The 17,396-nt window shown below is 59.1% G+C and overlaps 1 protein-coding gene across 3 annotated transcripts in view; it reads left to right on the forward strand.

Annotated features, from left to right (window-relative positions):
- HYDIN (HYDIN axonemal central pair apparatus protein) overlaps positions 1-17,396 on the forward strand; it is a 313,905-nt gene that overhangs the window by 241,732 nt on the left and 54,777 nt on the right. For all 3 annotated transcript variants that reach the window (XM_073659829.1, XM_073659831.1, XM_073659830.1), the window contains exons 44-54: positions 1,802-1,943; positions 2,032-2,191; positions 5,016-5,636; positions 5,738-5,962; positions 6,280-6,494; positions 6,570-6,752; positions 7,127-7,246; positions 9,809-9,968; positions 10,377-10,549; positions 10,820-11,018; positions 11,095-11,194. In XM_073659829.1, the coding sequence (XP_073515930.1) occupies positions 1,802-1,943; positions 2,032-2,191; positions 5,016-5,636; positions 5,738-5,962; positions 6,280-6,494; positions 6,570-6,752; positions 7,127-7,246; positions 9,809-9,968; positions 10,377-10,549; positions 10,820-11,018; positions 11,095-11,194 (2,298 nt within the window). The remainder of the gene's footprint in view (positions 1-1,801; positions 1,944-2,031; positions 2,192-5,015; positions 5,637-5,737; positions 5,963-6,279; positions 6,495-6,569; positions 6,753-7,126; positions 7,247-9,808; positions 9,969-10,376; positions 10,550-10,819; positions 11,019-11,094; positions 11,195-17,396) is intronic.

The following is a 17,396-nucleotide window of genomic DNA, read 5'->3' on the forward strand; positions in this document are numbered from 1 at the left end:
CCCACCTTTTCTGCTACCTGGCTGGGCCCACCCACCTTTTCTGTTACCCGGCTGGGCCCACCCACCTTTCTGCTACCTGGCTGGGCCCACCCACCTTTTCTGCTACCTGGCTGGGCCCACCCACCTTTTCTGTTACCCGGCTGGGCCCACCCACCTTTTCTGCTACTCGGCTGGGCCCACCCACCTTTTCTGCTACCCGGCTGGGCCCACCCACCTTTTCTGCTACCCGGCTGGGCCCACCCACCTTTTCTGCTACCCGGCTGGGCCCACCCACCTTTTCTGCTACCCGGCTGGGCCCACCCACCTTTTCTGCTACCTGGCTGGGCCCACCTACCTTTCTGCTACCCGGCTGGGCCCACCCACCTTTTCTGCTACCTGGCTGGGCCCACCTACCTTTCTGCTACCCGGCTGGGCCCACCCACCTTTTCTGCTACCTGGCTGGGCCCACCTACCTTTCTGCTACTCGGCTGGGCCCACCCACCTTTTCTGCTACCCGGCTGGGCCCACCCACCTTTTCTGCTACCCGGCTGGACCCACCCACCTTTTCTGCTACCCGGCTGGGCCCACCCACCTTTTCTGCTACCCGGCTGGGCCCACCCACCTTTCTGCTACCCGGCTGGGCCCACCCACCTTTTCTGCTACCTGGCTGGGCCCACCCACCTTTCTGCTACCTGGCTGGGCCCACCCACCTTTTCTGCTACCTGGCTGGGCCCACCCACCTTTTCTGTTACCCGGCTGGGCCCACCCACCTTTCTGCTACCTGGCTGGGCCCACCCACCTTTTCTGCTACCTGGCTGGGCCCACCCACCTTTTCTGTTACCCGGCTGGGCCCACCCACCTTTCTGCTACCTGGCTGGGCCCACCCACCTTTTCTGCTACCCGGCTGGGCCCACCCACCTTTTCTGCTACCCGGCTGGGCCCACCCACCTTTCTGCTACCCGGCTGGGCCCACCCACCTTTTCTGCTACCTGGCTGGGCCCACCCACCTTTCTGCTACCTGGCTGGGCCCACCCACCTTTTCTGCTACCTGGCTGGGCCCACCCACCTTTTCTGTTACCCGGCTGGGCCCACCCACCTTTCTGCTACCTGGCTGGGCCCACCCACCTTTTCTGTTACCCGGCTGGGCCCACCCACCTTTCTGCTACCTGGCTGGGCCCACCCACCTTTTCTGTTACCCGGCTGGGCCCACCCACCTTTCTGCTACCCGGCTGGGCCCACCCACCTTTTCTGCTACCCGGCTGGGCCCACCCACCTTTCTGCTACCCGGCTGGGCCCACCCACCTTTTCTGCTACCTGGCTGGGCCCACCCACCTTTCTGCTACCTGGCTGGGCCCACCCACCTTTCTGCTACCTGGCTGGGCCCACCCACCTTTTCTGTTACCCGGCTGGGCCCACCCACCTTTTCTGTTACCCGGCTGGGCCCACCCACCTTTTCTGTTACCCGGCTGGGCCCACCCACCTTTTCTGCTACTCGCCCATTGTTTTTTTTCTTGTTTTTCTCGTATGGTGTTTTTTCAGTTAATAAATATTCTATTGTTGTACTCAATATGTATTTTGTATTCAGACCTTACTTCGCCGTTAGGGTTGCGGCTTGTTCACTATCATCGTTAGGAAAGGCTGGCGATGCCAATTTCCAGCTTTATAAAACCCAGCTTTTCTGGAACAGTTTTAAAGTTGCCAACACTTCCGGCCATGACTGTATATCCCAGGGACCGCTTTGAGAATGGAGATTTATTTGTATTTTTGGATTTGCCGGTAAATACGACTAAAGGATTTTTTTGGTGTTTTGTTTCTAATATAGAACAGGAGCAGCTTCAGATTCAGGCCCAGGAAAAAGCCAACATGGAGGAGATGGATGAGGAAGAGTACGATCAGTTACCGGCGGACGAGAAAGCGCGTATCGATGGACTGCGTCTCCGAGCCTTGAAGGAGCGCAAGAAAAGGTCTGATCTCCATTCCGCTGAAATCTTATACTGTCTTCTCCACCTGCGTTTAGCCATTGGGTGCTGAGTGTTTCTCCTTTGGGTGCAGAGAGCAAGAACAAAGGCAAGCGAGAGCGGAGCAGGAGCGAAGGCTGCAAGAAGAACTGGCGAAGCAAAGAGAGGAAGAGGAGCAGAAGAGGAAAAGCAAGAGAGGAAAGAGCCGGGACTCTGAGAAAGAGGGGAAGAAAAGTCAGGCTGGTAACAAGCAGGTACTGCCCCCGAGACAGTATCTGCCCCCACCGCTGCCCCGACACAACACTGCCGCCGAGACAGTATCTGCCCCCACCGCTGCCCCGACACAACACTGCCCCCGACACAATATCTGCCCCCACCGCTGCCCTGACACAACACTGCCCCCGAGACAATATCTGCCCCCACCGCTGCCCTGACACAACACTGCCCCCGACACAATATCTGCCCCCACCGCTACACTGACACAACACTGCCCCCGACACAATATCTGCCCCCACCGCTGCCCCGACACAACACTGCCCCCGACACAATATCTGCCCCCACCGCTGCCCCGACACAACACTGCCCCCGACACAATATCTGGCCCCACCGCTACACTGACACAACACTGCCCCCGACACAATATCTGCCTCCACCGCTGCACTGACACAACACTGCCCCCGACACAATATCTGCCCACAACACTGCCCCCGACACAATATCTGCCCCCACCACTGCTCTGACACAACACTGCCCCCGACACAATATCTGCCTCCACCGCTGCACTGACACAACACTGCCCCCGACACAATATCTGCCCCCACCGCTGCCCCGACACAACACTGCCCCCGACACAATATCTGCCCCCACCGCTGCCCTGACACAACACTGCTGCCATCACAGTGCCCTTGCTGTCTTTCTTGGACCACACTGGTTGCAGTGTCGTGACCCCTGCACCCCCCCCCACAGTGTTGTGACCCCTGCACCCCCGCCATGTCGTGACCCCTGCACCCCCCTGCAGTGTCGTGACCCCTGCACCCCCCCACAGTGTCGTGACCCCTGCACTCCCCCACAGTGTCGTGACCCCTGCACCCCCCCGCAGTGTCGTGACCCCTGCACCCCCCGTAGTGTCGTGACCCCTGCACCCCCCGTAGTGTCGTGACCACTGTACGCCCCGCAGTGTCGTGACCACTGTACGCCCCGCAGTGTCGTGACCACTGTACGCCCCGCAGTGTCGTGACCACTGTACGCCCCGCAGTGTCGTGACCACTGTACGCCCCGCAGTGTCGTGGCCCCTGCACCCCCCCGCAGTGTCGTGACCCCTGCACCCCTTGCAGTGTCGTGACCCCTGCACCCCTTGCAGTGTCGTGACCCCTGCACCCCCTGCAGTGTCGTGGCCCCTGCACCCCCCCGCAGTGTCGTGACCCCTGCACCCCCCGCAGTGTCGTGACCCCTGCTCCCCCCGTAGTGTCTTGACTCCTGCATCCCCCGCAGTGTCGTGACCCCTGCACGCCCCGCAGTGTCGTGACCACTGTACGCCCTGCAGTGTCGTGGCACCTGCACGCCCCGCAGTGTCGTGACCCCTGCACGCCCCGCAGTGTCGTGACCCCTGCACGCCCCGCAGTGTCGTGACCCCTGCACGCCCCGCAGTGTCGTGACCCCTGCACGCCCCGCAGTGTCGTGACCCCTGCACGCCCCGCAGTGTCGTGACCCCTGCACGCCCCGCAGTGTCGTGACCCCTGCACGCCCCGCAGTGTCGTGACCCCTGCACGCCCCGCCGTGTCGTGACCCCTGCATCCGCCGCCGTGTCGTGACCCCTGCACGCCCCTCAGTGTCGTGACCCCTGCACGCCCCGCAGTGTCGTGACCCCTGGACGCCCCGCAGTGTCGTGACCCCTGCACGCCCTGCAGTGTCGTGACCCCTGCACGCCCTGCAGTGTCGTGACCCCTGCACGCCCCGCAGTGTCGTGACCCCTGCACGCCCCGCAGTGTCGTGACCCCTGCACGCCCCGCAGTGTCGTGGCACCTGCACGCCCCGTAGTGTCTTGACCCCTGCATCCCCCGCAGTGTCATAACCCCTGCACGCCCCGCAGTGTCATAACCCCTGCACGCCCCGCAGTGTCGTGACCCCTGCACGCCCCGCAGTGTCGTGACCCCTGCACGCCCCGCAGTGTCGTGACCCCTGCACGCCCCGCAGTGTCGTGACCCCTGCACGCCCCGCAGTGTCGTGACCCCTGCACGCCCCGCAGTGTCGTGACCCCTGCACGCCCCGCAGTGTCGTGACCCCTGCACGCCCCGCAGTGTCGTGACCCCTGCACGCCCCGCAGTGTCATGACCCCTGCACGCCCCGCAGTGTCTTGACCCCTGCATCCCCCGCAGTGTCGTGACCCCTGCACGCCCCGCAGTGTCGTGACCCCTGCACCTCCCACAGTGTCGTGACCCCTGCACGCCCCGGAGTGTCGTGACCCCTGCACGCCCCGCAGTGTCGTGGCACCTGCACGCCCCGTAGTGTCTTGACCCCTGCATCCCCCGCAGTGTCATAACCCCTGCACGCCCCGCAGTGTCATAACCCCTGCACGCCCCGCAGTGTCGTGACCCCTGCACGCCCCGCAGTGTCGTGACCCCTGCACGCCCCGCAGTGTCGTGACCCCTGCACGCCCCGCAGTGTCGTGACCCCTGCACGCCCCGCAGTGTCGTGACCCCTGCACGCCCCGCAGTGTCGTGACCCCTGCACGCCCCGCAGTGTCTTGACCCCTGCATCCCCCGCAGTGTCATGACCCCTGCACGCCCCGCAGTGTCGTGACCCCTGCACCTCCCACAGTGTCGTGACCCCTGCACGCCCCGCAGTGTCGTGACCCCTGCACGCCCCGCAGTGTCGTGACCCCTGCACGCCCCGCAGTGTCTTGACCCCTGCACGCCCCGCAGTGTCGTGACCCCTGCACGCCCCGCAGTGTCGTGACCCCTGCACCTCCCACAGTGTCGTGACCCCTGCACGCCCCGCAGTGTCGTGACCCCTGCACCCCCGTAGGGTCGTGACCCCTGCACCTCCCGCAGTGTCTTGACCCCATCTTTCTCTCGTCAGCCTCAGAATCTGCTCGCTGTGAAAACAGAACCCCGCTTGGACTCAGGATCTGAGCGAAAAGCTTCAGTGAACCGAACCGATTCTGTGCACAATGAGTGTGACGACGGAAGAAAAAAGAAGAACCGCGAGATTCTCCAGCATGTGAGTGTCCAGGAGGACAAGGAGCCCGCGAGCGACAGCGAGAAGCCACTGCTGCAGAAGTTCAAGATGTACGAGTCCTCCCAGAAGGAGGTCCTACACATCCTGACGTTCTGGGACCGTGTACAGGGGGTCCTAATACCACCTACAACTACACAAGATGGGCAACATGAGGGGGAGGAGCAGGCACCCGAGCGGCAGGCACCGTCCGGTAAGAAGTACCGGAAAGATCGAGAACGGCAGGAGAAACTGGAACGAGAGAAGGCGGAGAAAGAAAGAGCAGAGAAGGAGCGGCTGGAGAAGCTGAGAGCCACGGCGGAGGAAGCGGGGGTCCACGTGGGCCCAGAGAAGAAAGGGCAGGAGAATCTAGAGGAGGAGCTGAAGATGGGTGTGGGGGTCCCGCACTATGAGCTCCGCGTGTCGGGTGGTCCTGACACCAGTCAGACTGTTCTGCAGAGTGGCTTCCTACCTTCAGCAGATGAGGTGAGTGGACGCCGTCTGTCCCTCCATGGCTAGTAACGACGGCAGTGTACCATGTACCACATAGTCACACACTTCCCTATGTACCTTACTGCTCCTGACAGGTGCTCGAAGGCTTAGGTCTCGGCCCATCCGGCCCACCCGTTCCCCCACCTTACCTCTTCTCAGTCGTCTCCTTCCCTGAAAGGAGTAATATGTCTAGTGACCCAGAGACGCTCGGCCACTTCTCCTTCATTGCCGCTTCTCCTGACGACCCCAATGTCATTACTGAAGAGAAGAAGGATCCAGAACCTGAGCCGGAGCCTGTGCCCCCCATCCCCTTGCTGAAGGTAAGTCGGCTGCCATATGGTCTGCCTGTGCAGATAAGGAGGTCCGTCAGGACAGCAATGCCAGGCCTAGATTGTCCTATAGGGCTGTCAGTAACGGGAGCTCCAGGGTCTGCAGACATCACCAGCTGGTGGTCCGCACATGACCCCGCTGCTCACCATGGTGGCTGTGCTTTACATCCTCCATGTTGAGGGATGTCGCCATCACACGACCAGTGCCAGCGGCAGCTCTGTCGCCCCTGCAGTTGTCTCTACGGTCTGCAAGGGGTCTCCCGCTTGTATGTCTGTGTGATTGGGATGGCGGCTATCTATCATTTCAGGAAGAACAAGTGACCCCCACCAAGAGCCGGAGCAAGAAGGACAAAGCTACGGACCCCGGCCACGAGAGCCAAAAAGAGAAACGCCGCTCCTCCTCCCTCCGCAAGATGCAGCAGAACCTGGAGAGCCGATCTCCACCGCCCGGCGCCAGGACGCCGCTCTCCGACATGGACCGCAGCAGTGTCACAGGAGAAGCCCTGCCCGAGAGGTCACCTCGGTGAGAATGTTGTCAGGACAGTCATCGGCCCGTGATGCTGAGCTGTAGCCCCGCTCATCGTTCTTTTGTCTCCAGCCTCGGGATATTCCGCTGGGTGGTCCCTGCCGGGGGAGAAGTGCCTCTGCGCATCCAATTCCACTCAAACCAAACTGGGAATTTCGATCTAACCCTGAACTTTGAGCTAGTTGGGACCCGACGTAGATACCAGCTGTACTGCCGCGGAGTGTGCGCCTTCCCCACCATCAGTAGAGAGCCAAAGTAAGAGCTTCATCATCACAGCTGCCACCGCGAGCCGTGCACCACGAGCTGTCCCCCCCGGAGTCGTGCCCTGAGCCAGACCCCTTAATAATGCCACCGCCTCACGTTCTGCCAGAAAGTGCCCAAATAATAGACTCTCACAGCAGGAGATGGAGGGGCCTGAGCACTGAGTGTGGGGCAGCGGACCCTCCCTCATTAGTGGTAGTTAACTGGATGGCGACATTTCAGTGCATGACCGTCCTGGAGGAACATGGGGGCCCCACCTGTCCCCACTCACAGGGCCAGGTACCTTCCATATCATGCGGCCTGCCATTAACACAAGGGGGTATACATAGATGTAGGACGATGAGCTGAGTCTGGACCTCTGATTGCAGGATTGTCTTTCCACATCGCAAGAAGGAAATCCAGAGCAACGAGATTGTCCACAAGACGTTCATCCTCAGCACTGCCACCTTTGACTTCGGACCTCTGCTGTGCGGTAAAAGTCGAGACAAGTGAGTGCCAAGGTTTCCAGAAGGTGACGGTGACCAGACGGGAACCCAGATGGTGGCACAGACCTTCATGGGAGGTCTGGCAGGCACCAAGCTGTGTGCGGGGGATGCGAGCAGTCTGGTGGGCAATGCCAGCGCTCTCATGTCTTGTAGTGAGTCTCCAGTGCCAGGAGTCATAGAATCTTAGAATGTTAGAGTTGGAGGGTCCTCCAGGGTCCTTGTGTCCAACCCCCCTGCTCAATGCAGGAGTCACTAAACCAGGAATGTGCCCGCCGGTGGGGGAAATGTCCTGTCTAAATCAGGGAAGCCTTAAAGGAGCGGGCAGAGATCTCTGCTGATCGGATTAAAGAACAGTGGCCCTGATGGCTCCAACTGGTCACTTACACTAGGCCACGGCCTCTAGTTCTGCCTGAGCCTCTCAACCCACAGATTGTGATGCCTGGATATCACCACTGGTCACAGTTCATGAAAAAACGTGTAACTATGACCTTAAAGGGGTTGTCTATTACATCACCTACTTCAATGCTGTAGTCCCCCAAGTAAAAAAAGAAGCTTATATTCACCTCCTGCATCGGCACAGTGCCCCCAATGTTGGCACCGGGTCTCCCAGTGCTCGCGTGCCAGTGTGTGGTGATTACGTGATTCCCGCTGCCAATCAGCAACCACTAATAGTCTGCTGGGGCCCCCCCTCCCATGGTCCCCTGGACGTGTGAGCGGAGCAGCCCCTGACCACTGCTGATTGCCTGCAGGGCTCGTGACGTAAATAACAGGTGAGAACGGCACCGACATCATTAACACTGCAGCACGTGAATATAAACTAAAGAGCCAGAGCAGCACTGAAAAAACAGCTTTTAAGGGAATGTTAAGTAATGGACAAACTCCTGTAAATTGTCAGCTGTGTCTGACTCCAGCAGCTTTATTGCCAACTGCACGATCACTGCTCTGGATGCACAGACCCCCCAAATGTTTGACAATCAGTTCAGGGGCACAATGAACGCCAACTACGAATCCAGTAAATGATTTACACCCAAAAGATCCTGGTGCTGCATAGCAGAGCTGAAAACATGACCTCAAAGGAAGTGCTCATGATGTCATCAGTCACATGGTTCTGATAAAGGATGGTGTAATAAGGTGCAGCTGTGACATTTATGACATGAGGAGATAGCCATGATGGCGATGGTCTGCAGCTCTGAGATCTGGCATGGCCATAATGGTGTCTGCAGCTCTGAGGTCTGGCATGGCCATGATGGTGTCTTCAGATCCGAGGTCTTGCATGGCCATGATGGTGTCTGCAGCTCCGAGGTCTTGCATGGCCATGATGGTGTCTGCAGATCCGAGGTCTTGCATGGCCATGATGGTGTCTGCAGCTCCGAGGTCTTGCATGGCCATGATGGCGACTGTCTGTACCTCCGAGGTCTGGCATGGCCATGATGGTGACTGTCTGCAGCTCCGAGGTCTTGCATGGCCATGATGGCGACTTTCTGCAGCTCCGAAGTTTGGCATGGCCATGATGGCGACTGTCTGCAGCTCCGAGGTATGTCATGGCCATGATGGTGACTGTCTGCAGCTCCGAGGTCTTGCATGGCCATGATGGCGACTGTCTGCAGCTCCGAGGTCTGTCATGGCCATGATGGCGACTGTCTGCACCTCCGAGGTCTGTCATGGCCATGATGGCGACTGTCTGCAACTCCGAGGTCTTGCATGGCCCTGATGGTGACTGTCTGCATCTCCGAGGTCTTGCATGGCCATGATGGCAACTGTCTGCATCTCCGAGGTCTTGCATGGCCATGATGGTGACTGCAGCTCCAAGGTCTTGCATGGCCATGATGGCGACTGTCTGCAGCTCCGTGGTCTTGCTTGGCCATGATGGCGACTGTCTGCAACTCCGAGGTCTTGCATGGCCATGATGGTGACTGTCTGCATCTCCGAGGTCTTGCATGGCCATGATGGTGACTGTCTGCATCTCTGAGGTCTGTCATGGCCATGATGGCGACTGTCTGCAGCTCCGAGGTCTGTCATGGCCATGATGGCGACTGTCTGCAACTCCGAGGTCTTGCATGGCCATGATGGTGACTGTCTGCATCTCCGAGGTCTTGCATGGCCATGATGGTGACTGTCTGCATCTCCGAGGTCTTGCATGGCCATGATGGTGACTGTCTGCATCTCCGAGGTCTTGCATAGCCATGATGGTGACTGTCTGCAGCTCCGAGGTCTGTCATGGCCATGATGGCGACTGTCTGCAGCTCCGAGGTCTGTCATGGCCATGATGGCGACTGTCTGCAGCTCCGAGGTCTGTCATGGCCATGATGGTGACTGCATCTCCGAGGTCTGTCATGGCCATGATGGCGACTGTCTGCATCTCCGAGGTCTTGCATAGCCATGATGGCGACTGTCTGCATCTCCGAGGTCTTGCATGGCCATGATGGTGACTGTGCATCTCCGAGGTCTTGCATAGCCATGATGGTGACTGTCTGCATCTCCGAGGTCTTGCATGGCCATGATGGCGACTGTCTGCAGCTCCGAGGTCTTGCAGACAATATTTTGTGTTCTGCTTCTTCTCTGTAGATATAAAGCTGGACAATATCCAGAGAACATGGAGAAAGTGACCATCTGCAATGTGTCGCCTCTGGAGTCTGACGTCACATTGTGCTTCCAGTTTGACATGAAAGCTGCAACCTTCATCCTGGACCCTCCAAACATGAGCCTGAAGCCCGGCGAAAAGCAGGTGTGCTTGTAGAGACTGTACACACTCACAAGATGCTAAATACACTGACGCGGCGCTGCGTGCATTGACGCGGGACTGCGCAGTGGCGTGGGGCTGCTTGCCATGAAGCGGGGCTGCTTGCACTGACGTGGGGCTGCTTGCACTGACGTGGGGCTGCGCGCACTGACACGGAGCTGCTTGCCATGACGTGGGGCTGCTTGCCATGACGCGGGGCTGCAGTGTAAAGACACACAGCTCAGGGCTGATGGTGATCTGTGACATCTCTGTCGGGGTCTGTCCTGTGGTTCAGGGTCTTCTGGTTCCCGCGCTCTCCGTGCCTTTCCTTACCACAATGTAGTGTTAGGAGGATGCGGAGCGGAGCGTGCAGCCAGATACCGGCAGCGGTGACCTTGTGTCTTCTCTGTCCAGGAGCTCTCCTTATGGGCTTATCCCACCGCTCCCGGTGTGTTTGACGATAATATCGTGTGCTGCATCAAGGACAACCCTGAGCCTGTCATCTTCCATGTGTGCTGCAGAGGTGTCCGCCCCGAGCTGGAGCTCGATCGCAAGCAGGTTCACTTTGAGAAGATGCTGCTGCATCGGTGAGTAGATCATATCTAGAGGGGAGAAATGAATCTGGGACCACCCTCAGATGCCCTCTGCTTCCCCGCCGGCAGGGCTGCCACTTATTGGCTCCCAGGTGTAGTCATTGAAGCTTTGATGTGGCGGTCACCGCCGGTTCTGTGGCTGTCACCGCCGGTTCTATGAGACCTGTGGATTTATTCTGGGCATGGGAGATGCTGCTGGCTCTCGGGGAATGATCTCTGACATTGTGGAGTCCCCCAGTCCATTAATTCCCTACTTGTTCACAGGAAAGACACCAAAACAGTCTTCCTCAGGAATAGCACCTTCTTACCAGCTGCCTGGAGAGTGACGGGTCTGGAGAACCTGGGCGATGATTTCTCGGTGTCTCAGAACCAGGGTATTGTGGCACCTCGCTCTGAGTATGGCTTACAGCTTTACTTCAAGGCAGGCAAAGCCACCAACATCAAGAAGTTTATCCGTCTAGAGGTAATGGTGGATGTCCTGGCCGAGGCTCCCGGTGAGGCTGGCTGTCTTCTCATGTACTCTTCCATGTTCTCTTCAGGTTTCAGACGTTGAGAACATTCTGGGAATTGTGCAGCTGGAGAACATCCATGTCTTTGCAGAGTCTTATGATGTCGCTCTAGATATCAGCTTCCCTAAAGGTAGAGGTGCTTGTGTCAGTGTCATAACCCACCCACACTGACCGTGTATACACTACCTGCCACACACGCGTCCTCCTCACATCTACCTGCCGCACAAGCGTCCTCCTCACATCTATCTGCTGCACACGCGTCCTCCTCACATCTACCTGCCACACACGCGTCCTCCTCACATCTACCTGCCGCACAAGCGTCCTCCTCACATCTATCTGCTGCACACGCGTCCTCCTCACATCTACCTGCCACACACGCGTCCTCCTCGCTTCCGCTGGCCGCACACATGTCCTCTTCTCATCCGTTAGTTGCACACACATCCTCTTCTCATCCTCTGGCCGCACACACGTCCTCTTCTCATCCTCTGGCCGCACACACATCCTCTTCTCATCCTCTGGCCGCACACACGTGCTCTTCTCGTCCGCTGGCCGCACACACGTCCTCCTTTCGTTGCTGGCCGCACACATGTCCTCCTTTCGTTGCTGGCCACACACACGTCCTCTTCTCGTCCTCTGGCCGCACACACGTCCTCTTCTCGTCCGCTGGCCGCACACATGTCCTCCTTTCATTGCTGGCCGCACAGACGTCCTCTTCTCGTCCGCTGGCCGCACACACGTCCTCTTCTTGTCCGCTGGCCGCACACTTGTCCTCCTTTCATTGCTGGCCGCACACACGTCCTCTTCTAGTCCGCTGGCCGCACACATGTCCTCCTTTCATTGCTGGCCGCACACACGTCCTCTTCTCGTCCGCTGGCCGCACACACGTCCTCTTCTCGTCCGCTGGCCGCACACACGTCCTCTTCTCGTCCGCTGGCCGCACACACGTCCTCTTCTCGTCCGCTGGCCGCACACACGTCCTCTTCTCGTCCGCTGGCCGCACACACGTCCTCTTCTCGTCCGCTGGCCGCACACACGTCCTCTTCTCGTCCGCTGGCCGCACACACGTCCTCTTCTCGTCCGCTGGCCGCACACACGTCCTCTTCTCGTCCGCTGGCCGCACACACGTCCTCTTCTCGTCCGCTGGCCGCACACACGTCCTCTTCTCGTCCGCTGGCCGCACACATGTCCTCTTCTTGTCCGCTGGCCGCACCCTTGTCCTCCTTTCATTGCTGGCCGCACACACGTCCTCTTCTAGTCCGCTGGCCGCACACATGTCCTCCTTTCATTGCTGGCCGCACACACGTCCTCTTCTCGTCCGCTGGCCTTTCACATGTCCTCCTTTCGTTGCTGGCCTTTCACATGTCCTCCTTTCGTTGCTGGCCGCACACACGTCCTCCTTTCGTTGCTGGCCGCACACACGTCCTCCTTTCGTTGCTGGCCGCACACATGTCCTCCTTTCGTTGCTGGTCGCACACACGTCCTCCTTTCGTTGCTGGCCTTTCACATGTCCTCCTTTCGTTGCTGGCCGCACACACGTCCTCCTTTCGTTGCTGGCCGCACACATGTCCTCCTTTCGTTGCTGGTCGCACACACGTCTTCCTTTCGTTGCTGGCCTTTCACATGTCCTCCTTTCGTTGCTGGCCTTTCACATGTCCTCCTTTCGTTGCTGGCCGCACACACGTCCTCCTTTCGTTGCTGGCCGCACACACGTCCTCCTTTCGTTGCTGGCCGCACACATGTCCTCCTTTCGTTGCTGGTCGCACACACGTCCTCCTTTCGTTGCTGGCCTTTCACATGTCCTCCTTTCGTTGCTGGCCGCACACACGTCCTCCTTTCGTTGCTGGCCGCACACACGTCCTCCTTTCGTTGCTGGCCGCACACATGTCCTCCTTTCGTTGCTGGTCGCACACACGTCCTCCTTTCGTTGCTGGCCTTTCACATGTCCTCCTTTCGTTGCTGGCCGCACACACGTCCTCCTTTCGTTGCTGGCCGCACACACGTCCTCCTTTCTTTGCTGGCCGCACACATGTCCTCCTTTCGTTGCTGGCCGCACACACGTCCTCCTTTCGTTGCTGGCCGCACACACGTCCTCCTTTCGTTGCTGGCCGCACACACGTCCTCCTTTCGTTGCTGGCCGCACACATGTCCTCCTTTCGTTGCTGGTCGCACACACGTCTTCCTTTCGTTGCTGGCCTTTCACATGTCCTCCTTTCGTTGCTGGCCTTTCACATGTCCTCCTTTCGTTGCTGGCCGCACACACGTCCTCCTTTCGTTGCTGGCCGCACACACGTCCTCCTTTCGTTGCTGGCCTTTCACATGTTCTCCTTTCGTTGCTGGTCACACACACGTCCTCCTTTCGTTGCTGGCCTTTCACATGTCCTCCTTTCGTTGCTGGCCGCACACACGTCCTCCTTTCGTTGCTGGCCGCACACACGTCCTCCTTTCGTTGCTGGCCGCACACACGTCCTCCTTTCGTTGCTGGCCGCACACACGTCCTCCTTTCATTGCTGGCCGCACACACGTCCTCCTTTCGTTGCTGGCCGCACACATGTCCTCCTTTCGTTGCTGGTCGCACACACGTCCTCCTTTCGTTGCTGGCCTTTCACATGTCCTCCTTTCGTTGCTGGCCGCACACACGTCCTCCTTTCGTTGCTGGCCGCACACACGTCCTCCTTTCGTTGCTGGTCGCACACACGTCTTCCTTTCGTTGCTGGCCTTTCACATGTCCTCCTTTCGTTGCTGGCCTTTCACATGTCCTCCTTTCGTTGCTGGCCGCACACACGTCCTCCGTTCGTTGCTGGCCGCACACACGTCCTCCTTTCGTTGCTGGCCGCACACATGTCCTCCTTTCGTTGCTGGTCGCACACACGTCCTCCTTTCGTTGCTGGCCTTTCACATGTCCTCCTTTCGTTGCTGGCCGCACACACGTCCTCCTTTCGTTGCTGGCCGCACACACGTCCTCCTTTCGTTGCTGGCCGCACACACGTCCTCCTTTCGTTGCTGGCCGCACACATGTCCTCCTTTCGTTGCTGGTCGCACACACGTCCTCCTTTCGTTGCTGGCCTTTCACATGTCCTCCTTTCGTTGCTGGCCGCACACACGTCCTCCTTTCGTTGCTGGCCGCACACACGTCCTCCTTTCGTTGCTGGCCGCACACACGTCCTCCTTTCGTTGCTGGCCGCACACATGTCCCCCTTTCGTTGCTGGCCGCACACACGTCCTCCTTTCGTTGCTGGCCGCACACACGTCCTCCTTTCGTTGCTGGCCGCACACACGTCCTCCTTTCGTTGCTGGCCGCACACACGTCCTCCTTTCGTTGCTGGCCGCACACATGTCCTCCTTTCGTTGCTGGTCGCACACACGTCTTCCTTTCGTTGCTGGCCTTTCACATGTCCTCCTTTCGTTGCTGGCCTTTCACATGTCCTCCTTTCGTTGCTGGCCGCACACACGTCCTCCTTTCGTTGCTGGCCGCACACACGTCCTCCTTTCGTTGCTGGCCTTTCACATGTCCTCCTTTCGTTGCTGGTCGCACACACGTCCTCCTTTCGTTGCTGGCCTTTCACATGTCCTCCTTTCGTTGCTGGCCGCACACACGTCCTCCTTTCGTTGCTGGCCGCACACATGTCCTCCTTTCGTTGCTGGCCGCACACACGTCCTCCTTTCGTTGCTGGCCGCACACATGTCCTCCTTTCGTTGCTGGTCGCACACACGTCCTCCTTTCGTTGCTGGCCGCACACATGTCCTCCTTTCGTTGCTGGCCGCACACACGTCCTCCTTTCGTTGCTGGCCGCACACACGTCCTCCTTTCGTTGCTGGCCGCACACATGTCCTCCTTTCGTTGCTGGCCTTTCACATGTCCTCCTTTCGTTGCTGGCCGCACACATGTCCTCCTTTCGTTGCTGGTCGCACACACGTCCTCCTTTCGTTGCTGGCCGCACACACGTCCTCCTTTCGTTGCTGGCCGCACACATGTCCTCCTTTCGTTGCTGGCCGCACACACGTCCTCCTTTCGTTGCTGGCCTTTCACATGTCCTCCTTTCGTTGCTGGCCGCACACACGTCCTCCTTTCGTTGCTGGCCTTTCACATGTCCTCCTTTCGTTGCTGGCCGCACACACGTCCTCCTTTCGTTGCTGGCCGCACACATGTCCTCCTTTCGTTGCTGGCCGCACACATGTCCTCCTTTCGTTGCTGGCCGCACACACGTCCTCCTTTCGTTGCTGGCCGCACACATGTCCTCCTTTCGTTGCTGGCCGCACACATGTCCTCCTTTCGTTGCTGGCCGCACACATGTCCTCCTTTCGTTGCTGGCCGCACACACGTCCTCCTTTCGTTGCTGGCCTTTCACATGTCCTCCTTTCGTTGCTGGCTGCACACACGTCCTCCTTTCGTTGCTGGCCGCACACACGTCCTCCTTTCGTTGCTGGCCGCACACATGTCCTCCTTTCGTTGCTGGCCGCACACATGTCCTCCTTTCGTTGCTGGCCGCACACATGTCCTCCTTTCGTTGCTGGCCTTTCACATGTCCTCCTTTCGTTGCTGGCCGCACACACGTCCTCCTTTCGTTGCTGGCCGCACACATGTCCTCCTTTCGTTGCTGGCCGCACACACGTCCTCCTTTCGTTGCTGGCCGCACACACGTCCTCCTTTCGTTGCTGGCCGCACACATGTCCTCCTTTCGTTGCTGGCCGCACACATGTCCTCCTTTCGTTGCTGGCCGCACACATGTCCTCCTTTCGTTGCTGGCCGCACACATGTCCTCCTTTCGTTGCTGGCCGCACACATGTCCTCCTTTCGTTGCTGGCCGCACACACGTCCTCCTTTCGTTGCTGGCCGCACACACGTCCTCCTTTCGTTGCTGGCCGCACACATGTCCTCCTTTCGTTGCTGGCCGCACACACGTCCTCCTTTCGTTGCTGGCCGCACACACGTCCTCCTTTCGTTGCTGGCCGCACACATGTCCTCCTTTCGTTGCTGGCCGCACACATGTCCTCCTTTCGTTGCTGGCCGCACACACGTCCTCCTTTCGTTGCTGGCCGCACACACGTCCTCCTTTCGTTGCTGGCCGCACACATGTCCTCCTTTCGTTGCTGGCCGCACACACGTCCTCCTTTCGTTGCTGGCCGCACACACGTCCTCCTTTCGTTGCTGGCCGCACACATGTCCTCCTTTCGTTGCTGGCCGCACACATGTCCTCCTTTCGTTGCTGGCCGCACACATGTCCTCCTTTCGTTGCTGGCCGCACACATGTCCTCCTTTCGTTGCTGGCCGCACACACGTCCTCCTTTCGTTGCTGGCCGCACACATGTCCTCCTTTCGTTGCTGGCCGCACACACGTCCTCCTTTCGTTGCTGGCCGCACACATGTCCTCCTTTCGTTGCTGGTCGCACACACGTCCTCCTTTCGTTGCTGGCCGCACACATGTCCTCCTTTCGTTGCTGGCCGCACACACGTCCTCCTTTCGTTGCTGGCCGCACACACGTCCTCCTTTCGTTGCTGGCTGCACACATGTCCTCCTTTCGTTGCTGGCCTTTCACATGTCCTCCTTTCGTTGCTGGCCGCACACATGTCCTCCTTTCGTTGCTGGTCGCACACACGTCCTCCTTTCGTTGCTGGCCTTTCACATGTCCTCCTTTCGTTGCTGGCCGCACACACGTCCTCCTTTCGTTGCTGGCCGCACACACGTCCTCCTTTCGTTGCTGGCCGCACACACGTCCTCCTTTCGTTGCTGGCCGCACACATGTCCTCCTTTCGTTGCTTACCGCACACACGTCCTCCTTTCGTTGCTGGCCTTTCACATGTCCTCCTTTCGTTGCTGGCCGCACACACGTCCTCCTTTCGTTGCTGGCCTTTCACATGTCCTCCTTTCGTTGCTGGCCGCACACACGTCCTCCTTTCGTTGCTGGCCGCACACATGTCCTCCTTTCGTTGCTGGCCGCACACATGTCCTCCTTTCGTTGCTGGCCGCACACACGTCCTCCTTTCGTTGCTGGCCGCACACATGTCCTCCTTTCGTTGCTGGCCGCACACATGTCCTCCTTTCGTTGCTGGCCGCACACATGTCCTCCTTTCGTTGCTGGCCGCACACACGTCCTCCTTTCGTTGCTGGCCTTTCACATGTCCTCCTTTCGTTGCTGGCTGCACACACGTCCTCCTTTCGTTGCTGGCCGCACACACGTCCTCCTTTCGTTGCTGGCCGCACACATGTCCTCCTTTCGTTGCTGGCCGCACACATGTCCTCCTTTCGTTGCTGGCCGCACACATGTCCTCCTTTCGTTGCTGGCCTTTCACATGTCCTCCTTTCGTTGCTGGCCGCACACACGTCCTCCTTTCG

The sequence above is a fragment of the Phyllobates terribilis genome, unplaced genomic scaffold (genome assembly GCF_046119375.1).
Source record: "Phyllobates terribilis strain yellow unplaced genomic scaffold, ASM4611937v1 Scaffold_14__1_contigs__length_39327217, whole genome shotgun sequence".
Lineage (NCBI taxonomy): Eukaryota > Metazoa > Chordata > Amphibia > Anura > Dendrobatidae > Phyllobates > Phyllobates terribilis.